The 24937-nt window shown below is 45.9% G+C and overlaps 2 protein-coding genes across 5 annotated transcripts in view; both read left to right on the forward strand.

Moving 5' to 3' along the window:
- The window catches only part of THEGL (theg spermatid protein like), a 34961-nt gene extending 22446 nt beyond the window's left edge, over positions 1-12515 (forward strand). For 3 of the 4 annotated variants that reach the window (XM_048502715.1, XM_048502717.1, XM_048502718.1), the window contains 4 exons: positions 556-676; positions 7649-7780; positions 10027-10202; positions 12307-12515. In XM_048502715.1, coding sequence (XP_048358672.1) covers positions 556-676; positions 7649-7780; positions 10027-10202; positions 12307-12421 — 544 coding nt within the window. In that variant the 3' untranslated portion in view covers positions 12422-12515. The remainder of the gene's footprint in view (positions 1-555; positions 677-7648; positions 7781-10026; positions 10203-12306) is intronic. The other variant, XM_048502719.1, reaches the window with a different exon arrangement.
- A 9490-nt stretch (positions 12516-22005) lies between these two features.
- On the forward strand, positions 22006-24757 carry LOC125436706 (actin-like protein 7A). The gene is given in 3 exon segments (XM_048503930.1): positions 22006-22394; positions 23782-24059; positions 24061-24757. Coding segments are annotated over 3 exon segments (1059 nt in total). The 5' UTR covers positions 22006-22160; the 3' UTR covers positions 24608-24757.
- Positions 24758-24937: the final 180 nt, after the last annotated feature.

A 24937-nucleotide genomic window follows, 5' to 3' on the forward strand; every position in this document is an offset into this window, starting at 1 on the left:
TCTGCCCCCCAGCTATTTTATGTTATATAGAGATATAAAACAGATTGTTCCCTAAGCTGTCCAGCCCAGGCTCAGGAGGATCAAAGAAAGAAGATAAATAAGGATCCAGCTGAACATGACCTCCTCTTGTATCCTTCCAGAGACTTAGGCCCATTCTGAATGATGGCACTAGGAGGCAAATGAGGGAAGGCCTCAGTCTCTATGCCTCTGTTGTCCTTTCAGCGCATCTGGTTGGTATCTGTGAAAAATGGGATACTGGACTAGATGGTGTGCTGATCTGATTCAGGAGGGTACCTCTTTTATTCCTAAGGTTTATACAGTGATGTGTTGTGTCAAGTCAGCGTGTGTTCAGGGAAGGGGGACCAACTGGAAATCTTTGCCTGGGTTCCAGAGGTGGCGCTCATCAGCCCTGCATCAATGGGTTTGCCACTAACGACTGTAAATGGCAACTGTGCTGTCCAGGTAGCTATGAAACTCTAGGCTAGAGGAACAAAGCCCCATTCTTGTGAAAAATGGGGTTCGAGGCTTGCTAGTGGTCCTTGTGTTTCCTTGTAGGCCAAGAAGGTCTGCAGTGTGGCCTGTCAGCTCGTCGGCATTATCTTGTAAAGCTTCCCAGCGGCTTCTGGACCTGTCGCAGCCAAGAAACCTAAGCCCGTCCTTCATTTTTCCAAAAGAGGTAATAACAGTTTTTTACCAGAACTTGTCTTGATCATCTGTCCAGGGGTTTCTGTACTGAGCTCCGTTTCGAAGCCATGAAGCATTTTACGTTTCTCTCAGCTTTCTGGAATGGCTACGGTGGAGCCCCAAGACAAACGTAGCTGCTTCATGATTTTAAAAATAGTGGAGCCCTGAAATAAATATTGTTGTGTTTGGCATTCCTCTGGCTACGTAAGAGGCTTTGAGACTGATGGGAAATAACCAGCTTGAAAAAACACTACTGTTTTGGGCTACGTGCCATGTGATAAAGAGAGTGAGATAATTCATTAGCCTTCTATTCCCAGTTTGTCAGATAATGTGAAAAAGAGAATGTGACTATTGGCTGAGTCAGCATCTGATATAGGGAATTCCTGCCAAATGGACACAGGAAGCTCCAAGCATCCAGAACACATTACGTCCAAATCTGGGTATAGCAGAAGGGATGTCATTTTGCCCCCCTTAATACCAAAGAAAATGCTAACCTCATTGTCTATGACTTAAAGGGGAATATGTAGAGGTGACTGTGGGTGGGACCATCCATCAGTGAGGATAGAATTATAGAAGAGACCACAAGGGCCATCCAGTCCAACTCCCTGCCATACAGGAACAGCACTCCTGACATATGACCATCCAGCCTCTGTTTAAAACCCCTCAAAGAAGGAGACTCCACCACCCTCTGAGGTGGCATATTCCACTGTTGAACAGCCCTTATTGTCAGGAAGTTCTTCCTAATGTTTAGGTGGAATCTCTTTTCCTGTCCCTTGAACTCCTTGACCTAGTCTCTGGAGCAGCAGAAAACAAACTTGCTCCAGCTTCAAGATGACATCCCTTCAGATATTTAAACTTGGCTATCATGTCACCCCTTAACCTTCTCTTCTCCAGGCTAAACATACCTAGCTTACAAAGCCGCTCCTCATAGGGCATGGTTTCCAGACTTTTTACCATTTTAGTCACCCTCCTCTGGATCTGTTCCAGGTTGTCAATATCCTTCTTGAATTGTGGAGCCCAGAACTGGACACAGTATTCCAGGGGAGGTCTGACCAGGGCAGAACAGAGTAATACTGTTATGTCCCTCATTCTAGACACTAAACTCCTGTTGATGCAGCCCAGAATGGCACTGACTTTCTTGCCTGCTGCATCACACCAATGGAGTTGGAGTAGTGCTAAATTCCACTTTCAAAATGTATTTAGATTACAGACAGACATCCCAGTGGGAGACTCTTTGTGTTTGAGTGTGCTTGATTCTATAAGAGTGATTATCGGGTGTGGGAATCTTTCTCCCCCTTTCACCTTCAAAGATTGTGGTGTTCAGCTGCTCCTACTAGCACACAAGTTTGTGCAAATGGCTGTGAGGCATAGTGGACTGCAATGGGGCAACATGGTGCTTTTTCCTTTTGACCTACGGTATCTTGGATCTACTCTGGGTGGATCTTTGGTGCATTAGAAAGGTGCTTTGATAGGGTAGGAGTTCCTTTGGAATGGCTGCAGGCTGCCATTTTGATTAGCAAGGTAGTGGTAGGGAGTTCCCAGCCCCTTAGCTTTAGTTCCCCAAGGATCATGTTTGTGAGAACAATAGCTGGGAATATCTGTCATGGTGCCAGACTTGTTAGGGTTAGCCAGTTGTCCTGCGTTGTGGAGCAGCACCCTCCCTTCTGAATCTGGACCAAGTTAGCTCAACTGGGTTCCTGACTCTCTTCCTCCTGCTGCTCTGAAAATCCCTCAGGTGATGGCTGTAAGTTTGAGAGAGCTCATTCTCCCCTTGCAACCCTGTCAGATAGTAAAACCAACCCCACCCCTGAGCTTAATGTCCCTTGTTTAAGTCCCATCTTCCAGTTTCTGCCTGTGATCCTGCCTGTGATTTGACAGAAGCAAAAGTCCCTTTGTGCACAAGCAAATCAGTGTTTTCTGTTCACAACCTTTCCAGTTTCTGAGGCTGCTGCTCAAGCTTTTTGCTAGCCTCCATGGCAAAGCTCATGGCCAGGGCAACCCAAAGACCCCCGGCAAGGGCAACCCTGTCTTCTAGTTTTTGGGAGCTAATAATTGGCAATGTCTGAAACAGAAAAAATAATTTTTGGTAGCATCAACATTTCTATTGGGACAATTCTTCCTAATAGAGATAGTTGAAGATTTCTCCATTTCTTTAAAAGATCTTTGATTTCTTTCCATTTTTTGAAAATTATTTTCAAATAAAGAATAACTTTTACTTGATAATTCCCAAATATCACTCCTCATTTGGATTCTAAATCTTCTAATTGTAGTTTAGACATATGAATTTGGTAATGACCCATTTTTTTCTGTCTGTAGTTGTGGCATCTGGTTTTGCCTTTAGAAAGCTGGTGTGGTATAATGCAGGGGTGGCCAACCTATGGTGCTCCAGATGTTCATGGACTACAATTTCCATCAGCCTACAATTCCCATCATTCCAATTGGACTACAGTTCCCATCATGCCCAATTGGCCATGCTGGCAGAGGCTGATGGGAATTGTAGTTCATGAACATCTGAACCACCATAGGTTGGCCACCCCTGGTATAATGGTTACAGGGTCAGTTAAACACATGGGAGTGCCAGGCTCAAATTCTTATTTCATCATAAAGATCAAAAAGATTTTGGGGGTATAAGTTTTTGAAAGTCAAAACTCCTTGCCTTTGTCAGGTATCTGTCCTACTGCAGATCAACTTGGCTACCCTCTAAAACCACTTCATCATGACACTTCGTCATGTGACCTTGGGCTAATCACCTTCTTGCAGCTTAATCTACCTTGCAGGGTTATTGTAAGCATAAACTAGAGAGGGGAGAATTGAATACATTAGTATGAATTCCTCAAAGGAATGGTCAGTAGTATAAAATTTGAAAGAGAGACTGATCATGTTCAAGAAACTGGTATAAAATGCTTGCGCTGTAAATCTACCCTCCAAATGCATAGACTTAATACCAGGATGTCTCACACACAAACTTCACAAAATCTTCCATTTCTATTCTTTGACTCACTACATAACCATCATTTCCTGCTTCCTGTGTTGCTTAAAAGCACTCCCACTCTGTCCCACTAAAATCCAGCATTCTGTTTCTTGGACAGTTATGTAAAATGCGTTATTCTGGGCAAAGATTATTCAGCCAGACAGTGTTCTTTTTTAAAACAACACCCATGAGTGGGTGAAATTATGAAAACACTGCAGGATGGATTGCCAAAGCTCTTTCCTTTCCGTGGAACTTATGAGGAGACATAGTTCTATGGCATCACAACTGGTTGGTCAGAAGTAGATTTACAAGAAGAGGACAGCTTGGGCATTTAACGAGAGGCAGGCATTTATATTATTTTATTATACATGGTTATCTTGCATTCCCTCAGCCAGGGACTGGTTCATGAGGCAGAAATCCAGGAAGGTTCCCAATTTTTAAAAAACCAGGGACTGATAGAAACCATTTCAAACAGCAGCAAATGATCCAAAAGGTCATAAATGAAGATATTTTATATAAAACTGCATGGAGTACAAAAGAAAAATCTCTTAAAATTTGGCTTTCTGGTAGCAAAAACAAGATGGAATAGGAGAGCTATGTCCCATCACTGTTTTGGTGTCTACTGCTATGTGGAAAGACCTCACTGTGCTAATCCAAAATCTGAACCTTATTGAAGTACAGATGAATGGGGGATCTGTTTGGGCAGAAACAAATACAACATGGAAAGTCTTCATGCAGGAGGTCTAAGAGTAAACCCACAGTAAGGATTTAACACCCTTTCCTTGTTTCCTTGGAACACTAGGAACTGTAGTTCTCTTAGAAATGAGGTCTGGTGAATGGACAAATGAGGTCTGAGAATGGACAAATGGAAATACTACTTATCCCAATGAGTGTGGAATTTACAGCTGGATAATTTAGTGATGGCCACAGGCATAGGCTGGTTTTGCATGCCGAAATTGCTCCTCTGTTGGCATGGGGAATGCCTCAGTGCAATGGAAAGTTCTGCACTGCCCCCATTGCTGCAGCATGTCTGCCACGCTGTTGTCCTGACACGGCCCCAGAGCATTGGCTTTGCTCCGCAACTGTCCAGAATAGCCAAAATGGTTTTTTTTAATGCCCCCTGTTGCTCCAGAGGCTTTACTGTTGTGCAGAACCACACGGCAGCAGCATTGGGGCCACTTTTTCCCTCTTCACTGCTCTGACCCACCCCACCGAACAGGAGAATCCCTGCCTTCCCGTCCCCCCATGTGCGAGGAGTTTGCGGGGGGGGGGGGGGACTGGTGATTCTCTCACATGCGTGAGGAGTTTGCTGGCAGGGAAGCTGGTGATTCTCTCACACACACAAGGAGTTTGCGTGCAAGAGAATCACCAGCTTTTAAAAATTAAAATAAAATAAAAAGTTTTAAAAATAAAATACTGAGAGTGAGTGGGGGAAATGGGGCGAGATTTGGCCAATCAGAACGCAGGAAATTGAATGAGACTCGGCCAACCAGAATGCAGGAAACTGAGCTAGATTCAGCCAATCAGAACACAGGAAATGGAGCGAGAGTCGGCCAATCAGAATGCAGGAAACAGAGGCTGCCCGCACATGCATGGAAGAGATCCCAGAAGATGTTTATGGCAAATCTCGGGTGCTTATGGCAAAGCCTCGGGCTGGTGCAAAACCAGCTGGGGCTTTCCACACAGGCCCTGACTCAAGTCAGGGAGAGAATAGAGCAGCTGTGGGATGCTGTGAGCGGGGTGAGGAGCCCTGCAGCAGGTATGCTCCCGGACATACCACAGGGCATTTCTACAGTGCAAAACCAGCCATAGATAGCTTTAAAAGGGAATTAAATAGATTCGTGGAGGATAGGTCTATCAGTGGCTTCTTGCCATGGGGAATAAAGGGAACCTCCATATTCAGAGGCAGTAACCTCTGAATACTAGTGCCAGAAGGCAACATCATGGGAAGGCTTTGGCCTCCATGCCCTGTTGCTAGCCTTTCAGAGGAACTGGTTGGCCACTGTTGGAGACAAGATGCTGGACTAGATGGACCACTGGTCTAAGCCAGCAGGCCTCTTGTTGTGTTATTATGTTCTTAATTAAATTCCCAGAATTTGGTGGGAGTTAAACTGATATGAAACCAATCCACATTTGTGATGTAGACAGAGTCTAAGTAGATAGTTGCTTGCAAAATGCATGTGTTGCTTGCATGCTGGGGGTACATGGGCAGGAGGAATAGAGAGGGCAAAGTGTCTTGGCAGGGACCTATCTGCAGAAAATGGTTCCCAGGACAAGCAATGAAATGTTGTCACCACCATGCCCACCCAAACCTGACAGGTCTTCTCCATCTTGGTAGACCAGGTCTCCTATGGCCAAGCCTGTCCGTTGCTTTCAACATGGGCACCAGCTCTCTGGAGAGTTGGTCTACCTGCCAGTAAGACAAACTGGAACACCTGGCCTCTGCAGTGACCAGATCTACCCATTGCTTTCAACTGCAGGTAGACCACCATTCCGGAGAGCTAGTCTACCTGCTGTTGAGAAGAACTGATGATCTGGCCTCAATTGGCCTCACTTGCTTTCAGCTGTTAAATCAGGTAGTTGACATGCCTAATAATCTTCAAGCAGTTGCTTTACATATGAGTACCACAACCAGATTGGTCTTTGCTAGGAAATGGAAGCAAAAAAATTAAAAAGCCCAGAATTCATGACTGGCTAATGAAAGTCAAAGTGACCCTACACACTAATGAAACTACAGTGGCCTGCCAACAAAATAGACACGTTTCCAGATTAGGTTCATTATGAATGAGGGTTATGCAGAGAGAGGAACTTTCAGCAAACTATGAGAGAGAATACATTTATTATTTTCATATTCTATGTACTTAAGGGTGCTATGTTACCTGCCAAAAATGTTTTGGAAGGGGGCAGAACAGGACAAGTGCCCAAAGACTTTGACCTACATACCATTGTACTCAACTCAGCAAATTTCAAAACTTTCCTGTGGCCCAAGATAAAAGAAGCTCTGATAATCTGATACAGGGACCTTGACTGACAACCTTGCTGGGGAATTTTAGCAGCAGGCAGGCTGTTTGGCATTGCAGAGACTCAACATCACTTCCAGCATGAAACTGGAAGAGATGTCATCATGTCAGAGGGATGCTCTAGGACTCACCAAAAACTCTATGGTGAGTCCTGCCATGTTGTGGCAACTCAGTGTGTTGTATGCCAAAAATGACGTCGTGCATTGGTACAATGATGGAAATCCTACCCCATTTACCTTCCTGTAGCCTGTTGAGTGGCAGCTGGGAACAGGGGTCTTCAGAGAAAGATGTAGCACAAATATTTAAAGGAAGAAAAATATTTGAGAGAGAGCAGTTTCACAGTAGACTCAGGACAGTCAAAGGATAGCTCTTTGATACCTTTTCTTTCGCATCATTAAGCTACATAAGTAACTGCTACAAGTCATGGCCGAGGCCACGAGCTTTTGTTTTAAAGGATTAGAACTTTCATAGGGAGAGATGTATCAGCAGCAGATAGCCAGGATAGCCACATGCATCTTTCAGAAACCAACATTGCTGTGAGTACCAGCTGCTGTGGGAAAGCAATGGGGGCTGGTTATCTGCTTCAGGCTCTTTGCTGGAGTACCAAAAGATATCTGGCTGATCACTGTTGGAAACAGTATGCTAGATAGACATTGGACTGATCCAGCAGTCACTGGACTATAGGAAGACTTCAAATGCCACTGTGTTGCTTGGTAGGATACAACACCATCTTTTGCCCTGGACCCCAGGTCATGCTCCTGTTTTTCTGGATCCCAAACTGGATCCCAAACTCCTTATTAAAAGGAGTCATTTAGTAAGACTGGCCTCTTTTTAAGAAGTGCACTTTTCTATCAAGGGAATTGTGTAGTTATTACAAAATTTGTAATTACCAGTTTGAGGGGCCTGTTTTGGGGCTGGTGGGTTTTTAAAAAGAAAAGAGCATCTTACTGACCAACTGATTTGCCTTACCTAGCACAAAACACGCATTAAACAGTCTGTCCGGACCGCTGTAGCATCCGCACGGATACAACGTCTTGCCCAGCCGATAGTCAAGAAGAGCAACCCCTGCTACGAAAACCGATATATGGAGGCTCCCATCCGAAAAGTAATACCATAGCTTCAAAGAAGAAGTTCTAGCTGTTTGGATCGCCCATGGGTGAATTTTAATCCATACCGTTACACTTGTTTCTTGTTTGGTGATAGGCAAATGCCTTTGGCTCACCCCCTAGACATTGGCTGGGCTACTGCGATGTCATTGAATGTTCATGCTATTCTCCTGAAGCGATGCCATGGTGGGCCAGCCCCAAGCATTAAGGTTTCAAGGTTCCAAGATGAGGGGTCAGTTGCCTGTGCAATAGAACCAGATAAGCAGTACAGTCAAAGGCAAACTCCACATTCCAGGAACTGGAGCCAAAGGTCAGAAGGGCCAGAGGCAGGTGATGGAGTCAAAAACAGGCAGGAAGTACACAAAAACCAGCAGTACAACCAGGCACTTAGCCAGGAGAGGTCTTCTCTACACAGAAAAACTGCTAAGATTGAAAATCAGGGTCTGAGGTTGAAGTTTTATCGGGGCTGGTGGACAGAGATTGGTCCTTGGAGCTAACTGAATGCTTGCTTAAGTAGGAGGAGCATGTGGCAAATTTTATTTTTATTTTATAAAATTTTACACCTCACCCTTTCCCAACTAGGGCCAGGCTCTCAACAGCTCGCACACGTGATTAAAGCAATCATAAAATCGATTAAATGATACAATTAAACACTTAAAACACTGTAAATATCAAACATGGTGTAACCTATGTGTCCACAAGGACCCTTACCTATCCTATAATATATAATATCAACACTGTGCCATTTATATCGCTAGACATTAACTCTTGAGATGAGGAAAGGAGGAAGGACAGGGTCAGGAGGCCAGCAGATGGAATGGACTCAAGGCTGCCTCAACCAAAGGCCTGGTGGAACATCTCTGTTTTGCAGACCCTGTGGAATTGAACCAGGTCCCACAGGGCCCTGATGTCAGCTGGAAGAGAGTTCCACCAGGGAGGAGTCAGGGCCAAAAAAGCCCTGGCTCTGGTTGAGGCCAAGCTAATATTCTTGGGGCCAGGGTCCACCAGGAGATTCCTTCTAGAAGGCCTCCTTTGTGGGCAATATGGGGACATGCAGTCCCATAGATACACGGGTCCCAGGCTGAACAGACTTCATCCTGTTCTTTATAGCCTTCTGTTCCTAGTCCCTACCCCTGATCTGTACAGCTCAGCTCAATTGGTACCAGAGTTTCAGGTCAGCCAGTGGGAGGCAGAGACTGTTTTTCTTGACCTGCCTTTCTGTGATACCAGGTGACCTTCACCAACCATCCACAGGGGCTTCACTGCCACCACAGACCGCCTTACTATGTGGCAGTGTAGATGTAGGTCCAGTTCAAGGAATTCCATTGTTCCAGTCAGTGTCCCCCATCCCTTCCTCTGCCTCCACAGGCCTATGAAGGGATGTCAGTCCCCTCCTGGGCTGCTGGTGACTAGAAATGAGCGCCTGCAGTGTTGTGGTGCCCCCAAAAGTTGCCCAGATGGCTTGGCTGTAGAGCCATCCCTGCAGCAGCCATTTGTAGAGCCAAGAAGTGGCCTGATCTCCGGACAGTCAGCTTAGCTTAATTGTGTTGGAGAACTGTAGACCAGATATTGCATTCAGGCCCCCCCCACTCCCCCAGGGTGGAGGTGGGTGGATTAACAACAGCCAATATCCCTTGTATCATCTCCTAGTTTAGCTTCCAATTAAAAAAACATTTTTTTCTTTTATCAACAAAAGATTACAAGAAAAGAAAGTTGACAGTAATAGCGATAATAATAGTACATTTTAAAAATTATTAGAGTGGGTCTGCATTTATGGCCTTGTAAAATTTTCAAGTAAAGCAGATCCACTATTATTAAAAAATATAAGAGCTAAAAAATGAAAAGATAAGAAAGAAAATGAAAGAAAGACTAGTGAGAGGAAAAGCAAAGAAAAGGAGGAGGCTGTTTCCAAGAGCTCAGCAGCTCATACAACTGCTGATTCTGGATTTTTTCAGATCTAGTGGGCTTAAAATCCGGACCCTTCCAGTCCATCTGTCAAATTGAAGGTTCCCAATATCCAGGGAGGCGAGAGCTAAGAAAATCTTGCTCTGTAGCCAGCAAAATAGCCCTATAAGCAATGTGTAGTCTGGGAGAACTTGTAGGCCGCTGAATCATAGTAAAACGCCATTCCACCAGAAATCCAGATGTATTGAATTGAATCCCTATATTGGAAGCGATTTTTCAAATGCATATTGGATTGATCTATCTGGTAGGCTTATTCAATAACAAATGTCCCCTCCTGCAGGTAAACCTGGCCGCCCTTCAAACAGTTGCGACTCCAAGACTAGTGGAACTATCTAAAGCGAAAGCGCTGCCCCCGAATAGCTTCCCTGACCGCCGTGCGGAGTGGTCCGTGTCACAGGCAGCAAAGAAAACAGTGGCTTCGCCAAGACTTTTGGAACTTGCTCGTTGTCCCACAAGGTGAGCTTCCTGGGATTACTCAGTGGATGAGTTCTGCTTGTCCTCATACAGCATGTCTGATCCCCATTGCTGGATGAGGAAGGAAGGAGTGTGGTAGATTTGCCTTCCTCTTGGCTCCATGGAAGAGCCTCTGCTTTGCACACAAAAGTCCCAGGTTAAATCCCCAACATCTTCAGTTAAAAGATGTTAGTAGATTGTTTTACATAAAGATGTTAGTAGATTGTATATTCCTCCGCCACAGAACAAAGCATGCCAGACCTTCTGTGTTGTGGAATGCTCTGGGTCTGGGTCGTAGTGCCTACCTAGCTCTCCACATTCGTTTGAAAGTAAAAAATACATTTTGGCATAAATGCTCTTGTATTAAAGTACGACGTTCAATAATGCACAAAACAATGGTTTTGATAAAGGCAGTGTGTAAAAATGAATATTTGTTCAGGACTGTATTCCAATACAGAAGCATGCAAAGGTTGAGGTCCTTGTGAAATGCCCCTTTGTTGCTCCGGAGGCTTCCGCCACTGTGCAAAACCCTCTGTAGCAGAAATGGGGCCAGTTTTCCCGCCTCGCCACTCTGGCCCGCTCCACCAATGGAGAAGTGGCGCCCTCCTCCCCTTGCAGTGAAAAAAAAAACAGAGGGAGAAACCTTGGTTTTTAGAATGGAGGGAGAAACCTTTGGCAGAAAAGCGATATGTGCAGGTGCTACGAACGGGAGGGCAGCGATTCTCTCGCACACGCAAGGATTTCAGATTTACATTTTAGATGCGGGGGGCGGGGTGGAGGATGGCGATCCTGTCACACACACAAGGATTTTAGACGGGGAGGGGGGAAGGGGACCGATTCCCAGCGCCTGATTTGTGTTGTCATATAAAACTGAATAGTGCAAGTCAGTGGGGGGAATTGGGTGAGATTCAGCCAATCCAAACGCAGGAAACGGAAGCTTCCTGCGCGTGCGTGAAAGAGATTATGGAAGAGCTTGCAGTGCTTAAGTGGTGCTTATGGGAAAGCCCTGGGCTTATTGGGAGCCATTTGGGGCTTCCCTCACCGGCCCTGACTCGAGCAAAGGACAGAGCTGGGCAGCAGTGGGAAACTACAAGCAGGGTTTGAAGCCCTGCAGCAGGTACTCTCCCCGGCTAAGCCATGGAGCATTTAGAAAGTGCAAAATCAGTCTTAACCACCCACCACACTGGCTTCTTGAAGGCTGCCCTTGAAGACAACTCAGGAACTACGAGGAGTACAAAATGTAGTGGCCTATTGGTTATCAGGAGCTGCCTGTCTGCAGCACATGACGTCTCTTCATTGGGCATCTATTTGTTTCCAGGTCCATTTCAAAGTGTGGGTGCTTAAATTTTTAAAAACCCTTCATGGCCTGGAGCCCACATGCTTGAAGGACTATCTCTGTCAACATGAAAACTACGTAGAAATTGCACTTGCCTCCTAGTAGTCCCCTGGTTTTTGAGAGTACTCTCTGTTACAGCCTGGGCTTGGGCTCCCCCACCCCCCTCTTCTTGTACAAAAGCCTGGGAGAGATGAGGCAATGGCTTATCTGCTTTAATAGGTATTAATTATTTATTTTAACAGATGATCATTTTTTGGTATTGTATTTGCTGTTGTTTACTTGGGTTGCTGTGCAGACAAAGATTAATAAGTCACCATAAGTCGGCTATGACTTGATGGCACTTTACACACAGACACACACAGACACAGACACACACACACACACACACACACACACACACACACACCCCTCACGTTGAGTCCTGATTGTGCCGGGAGAAAGGCATCATACCCTAAATCAGGGGTGGCCAACCTATGGTGCTGCAGGTGTTCATGGACTACAATTCCCATCAGCCTCTGCCAGCATGGCCAATTGATGGGAATTGGCTGATGTCCAATTGGCAGGGGCTGATGGGAATTGTAGTACATGAACATCTGGAGCACCATAGGTTGGTCACCCCTGCCCTAGATACATAAATAGTGATCCCAATCCCACCCAGTGGACATAACCCTCTCCGGATCAAATTTAATTGCTAGTACTGCAGGTCACCTTAGTCAAAAAAAGATAATATTTAGACGGATAAATTTCTTCTTTTCCCCTTTGCTTTTGCAGAGCCTCCACCAACTTTGTACAATTCAACCCAGAAGCCTTTACGGTGACAGAGGCAGCTAAGAAGGCACGCTGTACAGATCGGCTCAACAAGCTAGCCGAACCAATTTTGCGCTGAACCCTTTTGTTGTAACTATCTGAGCCCATTTATTGGAACTAAAGAACTATCTCTGCTGTCTCTATCCATCATTAAAACAGATGGGCAATGGTTACTTATTTGACTGTATTTCCTTCATGCATGCCCCTCCCCCCAAAATGCTCAGGAGTTTTTGGACATAAGGTGGGCCTGGGCTTGTGTGCCCTCTCCGAAAATGACTTCTAGCTGTTCTTAAATCAGAAATAATCTAGGGAAGCCAGAAATAATCTGGGGAAGGGAGCTGAGAGAGGAGGGAGCAGTTTTCAGGGTTGCTCTGCATTGGGCCTGGAAAATTATTTTCACCACATAGTAAAAATAAGAAAGTGAGGAAGGCAAGGGACAGCTGGCTCTGAATTACCATGTCAGGGAATCAGTCTGTTATACAGCCTGATTCTACATTATTTTTTCTGAAGCGAAAAGCCAGGTTCTGGCAGATGAGAATCCTGAGAATCCCCCAGAGACAGGTGGAGAAAGTTACAGGGCAGGCATGGGCTGGGAGGCCAAAATTACCTTGGAAAAGTGCCACGTTCCTCTTACCGCTTTGCTCCTTTACCTAATGGAAAGCTAAAGAGCCTTCTGGATGGAAAGGATGCGCTGTTATGCTCCTCCTGGCAAGTCACACCATGCCCAGCCTGATAGGGCAAAGACAGACTCAGCTGAGCTCTTCTTCACCAGCCCTACCAGGAGGGCAGGTGAAGGGTCTGGCCAGGGCACCTTCCAGGGCACAGACCCACCATGTTTGCCTCTCCCACCCAAGTAAAGTAAATGGCCAATCTGCCCCTTCCATTCAAAAGAGATCATAGCAAAGCAAGGGAAAAGCTGGAAATAGGGCAGTTGTAGGATGTCACTAAGGCCCTTTCCCCACTTACCCTTGTCGGAGGGATGCTGTGCGCAATTCCCAGCGTGTGCAATTCCTGGTGAAAGCTCTAGCTTTCTCCCCATGACCCTTAACGCTTCTGCGCTGGGTGGTCATCAAAAGGCGCCATTTGAAAAGGCACCAGGAATTACACGCGCTGAGGGGGCATGAGAGAGGCAGCGTCGGGGCGGCTGCATTCTCGCTGCCCCTGAAGTGGGGAGTGCAGCTGGACTCGCGCTACTTTAGGAGAGTAGCGCGGGGCTTAAGGTAAGTGGGGAAAGGGTTATAGATGACTTTAAAAAATTGTTCCATTTGGAAGCAATGTCCATGTGGAAGGAGCCATAGAGAACATTTTCTGTGTGGATGTATTGTTTATTTACTTCATTTTTTAACTGCTTCTCCCCAGCAGCCATGGTGGTTAATGACAATTTAAACAAAATGCATTTACAAGAGATCCAGTAGTTCAGTCACTAAATTCCTTCGTGCCAGCAAACAGGGAAAGCACTTTGAGGACATACACAACTTCAGACTTTGACAAGCTTCTCAAAAAGGAGGAACTGTAGAGTTGTGGGTACCCACACCCATGATTCCTTTTCACTCAAACTTGCTATATGGATGACACGCCCAAGAATCCATCCTGGTTGACCTTAAAGCTGAAAATGCAAGAAAATGAAGAATTTAGTATCTGAGATACGGTTGGTCCAGAACAATATTATTGACATTATTATTATTATTATTATTATTATTATTATTATTATTATTATTATTATTATTATTATTATTATTCAATGTATTGTTGAAGGCTTTCATGGCCAGAATCACTGGGGTGTTGTGGGGTTTCCGGGCTGTATAGCCATGTTTCCAATCTCCATGTGTCTTGGAACAATTTCTCCCCATAGAGATGTTCAATGTATTGTTGAAGGCTTTCACGGCTGGAATTACTGGGGTGTTGCATGGTTTTCAGACTGTATGGCCATGCTCTACTGCCATCAGATCCTCTGAAGGTGCCAGCCGCAGATTCAGGCGAGACATCAGGAGAAAATGCTACTAGAACATGGCCATACAGCCCGGAAACCACACAACACCCCAATATTATTGATAGTTGTGACGCTAGTGTTACTTCTCATCTGTTGGTGCTCTACAGAAACCCATAAATAAGCAAAGCCAGATCCCTGCCTCAAGAAAGCTATCACCTAAATGTAGTGTAGAGGAGCATAGGAAGACAACAGAAGGAGGGGATGGTGAGACAGGCAGCAGTAATCCAGGAGGAACGCAAACACAAAAGCTTTTGTAGGCTCCGAACAATAGCTTAAATTGTGTCTGAAAATTAATGGAAAGCCCTGATTAAAGTCCTTCGGCATCCTCTTCATATATTGAGGAACACTACTGCTTTCTACTACAGCTGAAACTTCCTGCCAGTCACTAGGGAAGTCCTGCTAGTAGTTTTTAATATAGGAGCTATTCTTATATAGTATTAACTAAAGGTACAAATAACAGTTTGTTTCCCCACTCTCCCACATGCAGCCTGCGGAGTGACCTTGGGTCAGTCACAGTTCTCTCAGAACTCTTTCAGCCCCACCTACCTCACAAGGTGTCTGTTATAGGAAGAGGAAGGGAAAGGAGTTTGTAAGCCGCTTTGAGATTCCTTACAGTTGAGAAAAGCGGAGCATAAAATCCAAAACTCTTTTGTTCTTCTGCCTTCAGCTTCTTTGGTTTGCAGGCTGTCTTGTAAGCTGGTTTGGAACAGGTTTGACCTCATGGCAATTGTGTTTCACTTTTCAGCTCGGATTTCTGGTGCAGGACCTCAAAGTCCTTCGGGTCCTCCTGGTCCTGCATCCTTCCCTTCCCTTCCACTTTTCTTTTGTCTCCATTATCCTCTTTTTCCAGACTTTCCTTTCTCTCCAGTTCTTGCACATGCAAGGTGAGCTCAATGTCTGCCTCCTTCTGTCCTGGCTTGTGCTCAGAGTTTCTGGCACCTCATTTCTTCTTCCCTTGTTGTCTGCTTCCCCTGCTTGGGGCCCCAGTCTTTCCAACTCCGGCTCCCTGAACCAAATCTCTGCCTAATAATCCAGGAGCTACTGTCACCCCCAAATGCTGGCTGACTTCATGCAGATGTGCTTGTTCATGCCTGGATACAGGAATTCACCAGGAGGACCATTAACTCCTCTGCAGACAGATTCTCACATTCTATCCTCCTTTTCCTGCATTCCTCAATTATTTCTGGCTGCTTCAACTTCACGAACCTCGGCTGTCCCACTGCATCCATATTGGCTATTCAAAATCACCCTGCTTTGCAGTGAGAAAAAAAAAGAAATAATCCCATTGCCTCCACCTATGCATTTGTATAACAACTTTTTAAAAATGCAGCCAATTTTATTTCTTCACTAATCCGGGCACATTCCAGCCCACTGCAGGGGTGTCAGAGGTTGCTCCCTGACAAGGTCTTCCAAAGCTCCTCCCAGTCCTGCAGATTGGCTGGCTTCCTGTGGAACTGTTGCTGATGTGGGCCTCAGGGGATTCCAGTTCTCTTGTAAACTCATGAGATTACAGTAAGGTGACCAGATTTTAACACTGGTAAAGTGGGACACCATTGACCTTCGCGCCCCGCCGCCAGACCTACCCAGGCTCTCAGAGTCCCCAGGAGGCACAAAACATGTCAAGGGACCCGATACCCCGAGGCACGCCTTTCCGTTTAACCCGAATGGACGATAAGAAAAGGTGCTTCAGATCCTTTTTTTCAAATACCTTAACTCAGCAGAGCTGCAGCCCTCTAACATCACTCCCGTAACCTCGGTAAAGCACTTTCTTGGGCGCAGAGGTGTAGCTAGGGGAAATGGAGCCCGGTGCAAAATCTGAGTTTTGCGCCCCCCACCCTGTGGACGGCTTCCCCAAGACCAAAGGCCGCCCTCCCCCACTATGACCAAAGAACAATTTTTGCACCGTGTCATCTCAAAGTCACAATCACATTATAGAACATGCTTTGCTCGCTGGTGGATGGAAGGAGAGGGAGAGAACTTCCTCACAATCTCCCCAACGAGGTAGGCGGGGTAAGAAAGATTGGGAGTTGAGAGGAGGGGGGCGGAGTGGTGAAATTCATGGGTGCTTTGTGTTGTTTGCTGGGGGAAAAACCAGTTTCGTTTTCTCTTAGCTCATCATGCAATGGCCCTTTTCCAGTCTTAATTGCTGTGTCTTTCAATGGCAATTCATAGGTGATGAACTTGAGCTACTAAAACAATTCCCCTTCTCGTTTCTGTTGTTCTAAACCAAGGTCTCTGTTGTGGTATTCTGGAAGATGCTGGTTAAATAGTGGTGGGGTGGGGGAGGGGGACTTTGGATTGTTGCTAGTATTCAATGTTAGCTTAGCAGAGACTCTCAGTTCTTGCTTTTTTTGCTTTATGAATTTGCCTCCTGACCCAGTTCAGTGAAGGCTTCTGGAGGCTTTTATGAAGAGTTTCCCATTATTATTCTCAGAACACTAGAACCAGGGGGCATCCATTGAAAATGCTTAGGGAGAGAAGAATTAGGACTAATAAAGAGAAGATATTTTTTCAATGCAAAGAACACGCAGATTAGTGTTTGGAATATGCTGCCACCAGCAGGTGGTGATGGCTGCTAACCTGGGATAGCTAGCTTAAAAGGGGCTTGGGCAGATTGGATGGGAGGAGAAGTCGATCTATGGCTACCAATCTTGATCCTCCTTGATCTGAGATTGCAAAGGCCTTAGCAGCACCAGGTGCTCAGCGAAAGCAGCAGCAGCAGCAGGCCATTGCTTTCACATCCTGCATGTGAGCCCCCAAAAGGCACCTGGTGAGCCGCTCATGCGAGTAGCAGAGTGCCAGATTAGATGGTGTCTGGTCTGTTCCAGCAGGCTCTTTCTATGTTTTTTTACTGACTGTTGTACTGAGAGACTCCTTAAGCACTTAGTCCCACACTTCCAGTTTGTTGAAATAAGCTAGCCATATGAATGGCTGTCCCCTTCTCAAAGGCTAATCCCTGGGCTGTTTCTGAAGTTAGGGCTTTGAGTTTTTTGGAGGGGCTTTTTCCTTCAAAAAAAAATAAAGAAGTTTTTTGGGATTTTTTTCTGTGTGGAATCCTGGCCAGTTGGCCTGTATATATTTAAGCATCCATTTAGCATCGAATTTCACCCACAGCCCCCACCACAATAGAGAGATTCTTGTGTGTTTTCTGTGATCTGGGAGGGGACTCAGTTCTGTGGAAGCCTGCTCAATGCCAAGCACCAGGCCACCAGCCTTGGAATCTCGGCCAGTTGGCCTGTATATTTAAGTACATCAGTTTAGGAAATTTAGTGCCCCAGCTTTCTCCTGTGCATGTTTCTTGAGAACTCCTGTCCTCATGTATCTTCCAAAAGGCCAGAAACTTTTTAAAGCGTGACAGGAAAACCCTTCAGGGCTTCACTTTTGTCTACTAAGAAGACAAGAAAGATGTCAATGCAATCTGCTTATTGTAGTTGTGTAGCCCTGGAGGAAGAAGGTACATCAGTAGGTAGAAAGTTAAAGACCAGAATCTCCAAGATAGTATTCTCAGAACTGCTATCAGTTCCATGCACAGATCCACTGAGCAGGCAGAAATTAGGGGGCTCAATGCATGATGAGGAAGTGATGCAAGAAGGAAAGCCTTAGATTTGGTACGCACTGGGGAGCAGTGGCATAGCCACCAGGGGCTGAAGGGGTGTGCGATGCACCGGGCGCATGCCTGAAGGGGCTGCCCAAACCTCAAAAATGCATTTTAAAAATATTTTAGGGTTTTTACTTTGTTGGCCTGCAGGGGGTGCAATGTTTAGACTAGTGGCACCAAAATTTCAGGTTATCATCAGGTGACATTCCTGATGATATCAGCCAGGTTTGGTGAAGTTTGGTTCAGGGGGTCCATAACTTTGGTGCCACCATTCCCCATTGCCACCATTCCCCATTGTTTCCAATGGAAGCTAATAGTAGATGGGGCTTCCCTTTGAGGGTCCATAACTTTGGGCCCCCTGAACCAAACTTCACCAAACCTGGGTGGTATCATCAGGATAGACTCTTGCTGATACCAGCCAGGTTTGGTGAAGTATGGTGGTATCATCAGGATAGACTCTTGCTGATACCAGCCAGGTCTGGTGAAGTATGGTTTATGGTTTACTATTAGCTCCCATTGAAAACAATGGGGAATGGGAGAACCCCTTTTGGGGGTCCATAACTTTGGACTCCCTGAACCAAACTTCACTAAACCTGGGTGGTATCATCAGGATAGTCTCCTGAAAGTAGCCTGAAATTTTGGTACTGCTTAACCATTGCTACCCTGACAGGCACACCACCTAAATTTTCCCCAGATATTGGGTCCTTCTGGAGTGGGATTTAAAGGGAGAATCTGGGCTCCCTAGATTAAAAAAAAATTGAAAGTATTGTTGAAGGCTTTCACAGGATGGATTCAACTGGTTGTCGTGGGCGCTCTGGTCGGTGTGTGTCAGGTGAGTTTAGATCTTGTTCCTACCGTTTCATTCTTCTTGCATCTGTGGCTGGCATCTTCAGAGGTGTATCACAGAGAGGAGTCTGTAATAAGAGAAGTCTGGACACAGTGTATAACAGACTTCTCTCTGTGATACACCTCTGAAGATGCCAACCACAGATGCAGGTGAAACATTAGGAACAAGATCTACCAGAACACGGTCACGCAGCCTGAAAACACACAACAACACATCATTGAGTGATGTTGTTTGTGGGGTGGGTAGTGAATCTCCCCTCAAACAGCATCAATTTCAATGTCGTTCAAACTAGGGAGCCCAGATTCTCCCTTTAAAGCGGATTTAAAAGGAGAACCTGGGCTCTCTAGTCTAACAACATTAAAAGTGATGCTGTTTCAGGGTGGGATTCCTCCACCCACCCACCCCCCAAACAGCATCCACTTTCAATATTGTTTCAACTAGGGAGCCTCAGATTTGTGAGTTGGGGCATGTGTTCAGATTTGTGAGTTGCGGCATGTTCTATAATGTGATTGTGACTTTGAGATGACCCGGTGCAAAAAAATTGTTCTCTTGGTCATAGTGGGGGAGGGCGGCCTTTGGTCTTGGGGAAGCCATCCACAGGGTGGGGGGTGCAAAACTCAGATTTTGCACCGGGCTCCATTTCCCCTAGCTACACCTCTGCGCCCAAGAAAGTGCTTTACCGAGGTTACGGGAGTGATGTTAGAGGGCTGCAGCTCTGCTGAGTTAAGGTATTTGAAAAAAAGGATCTGAAGCACCTTTTCTTATCGTCCATTCGGGTTAAACGGAAAGGCGTGCCTCGGGGTATCGGGTCCCTTGACATGTTTTGTGCCTCCCGGGGACCCTGAGAGCCTGGGTAGGTCTGGCGGCGGGGCGCGAAGGTCAATGGTGTCCCACTTTACCAGTGTTAAAATCTGGTCACCTTAGATTACACTGTTCTCTCTATACACACACACACACACACACACACACCCTTTTCCTAAGGCATCTTCCCCTCTCTTCAGATATCTTAATTCTTCCACAGCCAACTCTCTTTTATTTGCTTCTTCAGCAGCCTCCTAGAGCTTCTCCACAGGGACAAAATTCTTTCCTTGTTATCCTACATCATATTACGGAGGGGTGTGTGTGTGTAAGCTCTCGTTCTAAGTGAACATAGGTGGTGTTTTTGAGAATATGTTAACTACAAGCAGATACTTATATGGAAATCCCACTCCCCCACTGCTTACCACATTGTCCCGTGTCCCTACACAATGACTTGATTGTCCATTGCAAGTCCTTCAGTTTTGAAATTTATTCCTTTATTTGTAATGATTTCTTTGCTCAGATCAATGGCACAGTTGTGAGCAACCACAAGACAGCACAATTTGCCAACGTCTTCATGTCTGACTTGGAACAGTGTTTCCTCAACTCCTATTTGTTAACATCTCTCTTCTTCCTGAGATTTACTGATGACTATTTTATCATCTAGCCCAGGGATGAGCAATTATTTTTCCCATGGGGCCGCATAAGAAACAGAAAATATTGTGGAGGGCCGGGCCAAAAGGCAGGGGGGCGAGGCGCTTTTGAAAGCCCCGCAGAAACTGGCAGCCAAGGCAACTGGCTTCTGTGGGGCTTTCAAAGACGCCTCGCTCCCCAGCACAGCAGGGGGGCCAGTCAGGGTCATCCGGCGGGCCAGATGTGGCCCGCGGGCCATATAATGCCCAGGTCTGATCTAGCCACATGAGGAAGAAGGCCTTGAGAAATTTCACCAAGCCCTCAGCAACAGCCACCCCACTGTCAGCTGGAAATCAGTCTGCCCAATAAGTAAATACGTGAGAGAAGCACAAACACTATCTTATTCCAGGAAGCTACTGATTGCCAAACCTACCGAATCACCCTCCAGTTCCCATCCTAAAAACACCAAACAACCCACTGTCTAAGGCATTTACAAACATTTTAAAACAGAGAGGACCACGACAGGGACTCGTTCATCAGGCACCCCCCCCCCCCCCCCCCCCCCGCAGCAACTTCTGAGCTTTCAAGTGTTTTTGTTTTATTTATCGTGGCACGCTAGCCACTATTTGGGAATTACTGGATGAGGAGACAGCACAAAACAAATCAGAGGAGTGCAAAGAGTTGACGCTGGTATGACCCATGCAAAGTCAACAATGCTGCAGGTGTGCAGAATAAGCCAATATGAGTAGCTATATTCTGCATATGTGCACCACTGCTGGCTGTATACCGGCCATATCAGTGTTAACGCATTCCTGTCTTCTACTTTGCCTTTTTTGTAGTATCAGCTGTGTAAAATCAGATTTGGTTTCTTACAATTCTGGCGAGTTACCAGATTCTGTGGCATTCTCTGGCAAGTCTGGCCCTTCCAAAGCCTTCCTGACAAATTCCGCAAATTGTGCTGAGGATACATCGATGTGTGGAACATAGTGAGGCTCTTAAAGAGCCAAACATGGTTGGCTCTGGCTGGTCCAATCTCATCAGATTGTGGCAGGTCAGCAGTTGACCCTGGTTATTACAGGGATGGATATCACCAAGGAAGTCCAGGGTGCTATGCGGAGGCAGGCAATGGCCAATCACCTGTTTGTCTCGTCTTGAAATCTCCATGGGGCTCCCATAAGCTGGTTGGGACTTTCCACCAAGGGGTCAAACAGAGGCATAAAGAGGAAAATGGCACCCGGGCAACACCTGCTCCTGGTGCTCCTCCACATCCCCCCCATATTTTAGTCAGTGGGAGCCTACTGTGTGCCACCCCTTGCCCATCCCTGCCAGGCTGCTCCTTCTGCCAGCGGAGCCTCTGCCGGCTGAAGGAGCTGACAGGCAGGGCAGGGCCAAGGGGCACCCGGTGGCTGCTCCTTCAGCTGGCAGAGGTGGGGATGAAGGGATGGGCAATGCTCTGCCCCCACATGATCAGGTGGTGTGTGCTCAGGGACATGTGACCCCACTGGTCACTGGGGTCATATATGGCCTTTGGACCTTTTCTTGCCTCCAAATTAAGTGATGGGTGAACATTTCCTCATTCCTGAAAGAGAGCAAGTGGACAGGCTGAGAGCACAGATTTCCACAGAGCTTTGCCAGAAAAGTAATCAATATCCTAGCAGGTACTGGATCACTTTGTTTTGTAAGACTACTTAGGATACATCAAGAAGTGCCCAGCTTTTGTTTTGCAAGACCAAATGAATACAGGTAACAACCATCTCCCTGTGGCTAATCCCATCTACTCTTTCCACAGGGATGTGGTTTATGGGTTTTTCCTCCTCCACTTTACAAGCAAGCATGTTAGTGATGTCATAATACACAAGGCGTACATCATCCAGGTTTTAAAACTGTGTGTACCTTCTCTCCATGTGACATGGCAACCAGAGAATGAGAACCAATGAGAACTATGAAAGACAATGTCGAGCAGAAGCAACGCCAGTTCCAGGTCCGTGTCAGTAAGGAAAGGGCCAATAGGTAGGCCCAGCGCCAAGCCCCAAAGAGAGGCAGCGACACCGCGGAAAATGATAGTGAAAGAGACCAGAGCTGTTATCATAGATATCGGGACTGGGTCCTGCAAGTGTGGCTTTGCTGGAGAGCAGAAGCCAGCCCACGTGATCTCATCGACCGTGGGCAAGCATTTCCAGGAGACTGCGAAAACAGGAGACAACAGGAAGGATATATATATATATATATATATAAACCTTTAATGGCATAATTAAAACAGCAGCAATATACCAGAAAAAATGGCGACCTCAGTGTAATGATACAATCTCCAGTACAGTTATAACCGTTTGCTGATGACAGAGCACAAAAAGTTAGCCAGCGCTTCCAATACACTTGCAGAACCACAATCCAACATCGTTACCACAATTGATAGATTAATATTATCAATGGGGGGTTTTAACCACGGGTTTAGATATTTATTCCTGGCTAAACTGTGTAACGGGCAGTGTAATATCACGTGTTGGATTGATTCTTCGTAAGCTGAACTGCAGGGACAAAATCTTTCATTAAAAGGCACTTTCTGTATTCTGCCCTGAGTGGTAGCTGAAGGGAGAATATTGCACCTGGCAAGGGTCAGGGCTCGTCGCAATTGGGTTCTAAGACCAAATGGAAATACTTGGCCATGGTATAGGGTTTTAATGGTATACCCAAGTGCAAGGAGAGAGCAGCGCTTATTAGCCTGCTGCATCAGGTGACTATACCGAGATCATACAATCTTTTTGATAGTCAGCTTTAGCTCATTGGCATTCATTAAAACCAATGCATCCAAGGATAGACCCATTTCATGGATTTTCGCCAAAACAAAGGACCACCACTCGGTTTTGGCTATGGAAAGAAAGAGCCTGGTAGGTAAAGCTTTTGTGAAAGTTGTTCAAGCACAATCGTGATCCAGAATTGGAAGGTCATGCACCATGCTCTTGTATGGAGTAGATGTTGGCCCACCTCCAAACAGACCGCAGCATATGGGACTGAGTGAGGTAAGCCGAGTATACTATAGAGAAAGCATGACTGAACTCTTTCCAAATAGCAGCTCCATGCTTGTATCCACAGTGGGATTCCGTATAGTAATTGCATGGTGATTTTAGCATTAAATGCCTTAATGGCTGCAGGTACAAATTCATGACCTTTGGTGCGAAAATAGCGGCTAATGGCCTTGCAACTAAGTTTGCTTGATTCAATGGCCAATTTCCTTTGGGTAACCCAAGAGGAGTTATAATTAAAATGGAGACCCAGGTATTTAAAATGTTTGACCTGTTCAAGCTGTTCATTATTTATTGGCCAACTAAATGGTCTCCAAGAACAAGCAAAAACCATTATTTTTGACTTTGCAAAATTAAGCGTCAGGTTATTATGACTACAATATTCAACACAGCGTGCCAGTAAGCGTTTCAAGCCAGCTTTTGTACGGGAGAGTAATATAGCGTCATCAGCATACAAAAGTAAAGGTATGGTCATATGATTCAAAGCAGGGCAGTGCGAGGAATCCTCCATCAAAAAGGAAGCCAGATCACTTAAAAAAAGCATTTCCAGGAGACTGCGAAAACAGGAGACAACAGGAAGGAAACATTTGTCGGTAAAGAACTTCGGGATGCCGGAATACCCCTGAAGCTCATCAACCCTTTGAGACATGGCATAATAGTGGACTGGGATACCGTTCAGGACATATGGGAGTACATTTTCCACAAGGAGATGAAGATCCGACCAGAGGAGCATGCTGTCCTGGTATCCGACCCTCCCCTCAGCCCCACCACCAACAGAGAGAAATATGCGGAGATGCTCTTTGAGACCTTCTGCACCCCTGCCATGCACATTGAAATTATTAAACGAGTCTGTGAAACTGTTCTCAGAGAAAGACTGGGAGACCCTGGAAGACATCAAAGAGAACCACTGCTTCACCTCACTGGATTTCCAGCAGGATTCCACAGCACCTGTGGGGAAACATGAGATCGAGTACGGGCTTCCCGACGGGCAAGTGATCCATATCGGTCGGGAGAGATTCATGTGTTCTGAAATGCTCTTCAAGCTGTCCTTGATCAACTCGCAGCAGTTGGGGCTTCCTCTCCTGACCATGACGAGCCTCAACAAGTGTGATGCCGCCCTCAAGAAGAACCTAATGGGCAACATCTTGCTGTGCGGGGGCTGCACCACAATGAAAGGCTTTGCTGACCGCTTTCAGAAGGAGCTGACTAGGATGTGTCCGAATGATAAACCCATTCTGGTAGCCTCCCCTGAAAGAAATACCTCCGTGTGGACGGGAGGCTCCATCTTAGCGTCCCTCAAGGCCTTCCAGCAGCTCTGGGTTCATCGCAAGGAATATGAGGAACGGGGTCCTTTTTACATCTACAGGAAATGTTTCTGAGCACACAACAAGCAGATGACTCTCTCTCTCTCTCTCTCTTTCTTAAGCAGATTGCTTGTGGTTGAAGAAATCTCCTGTGTTCCTTTAACAACCAGAATATTGATTGCTCTGCAAGAGCTGGCAGTTTGCCTTCAATAGTTTTTCCATTAAAGGCTTAATTAACACGCTGCAGTTCCAAAAATGTGGTTTTCTATTTCTTGACACACATGGCATACAAAAGGGGCGAGAGATTTATAAACATACACTTTTCCTTCATAAGTGTTTTAGACCAACTTCCTATGTGCACTTTCTGAGAACTGGGACTGTTCTCATTGAATTCATTTGGGGCTG

The sequence above is a fragment of the Sphaerodactylus townsendi genome, linkage group LG07 (genome assembly GCF_021028975.2).
Source record: "Sphaerodactylus townsendi isolate TG3544 linkage group LG07, MPM_Stown_v2.3, whole genome shotgun sequence".
In the NCBI taxonomy this organism is placed as follows: Eukaryota; Metazoa; Chordata; class Lepidosauria; order Squamata; family Sphaerodactylidae; genus Sphaerodactylus; species Sphaerodactylus townsendi.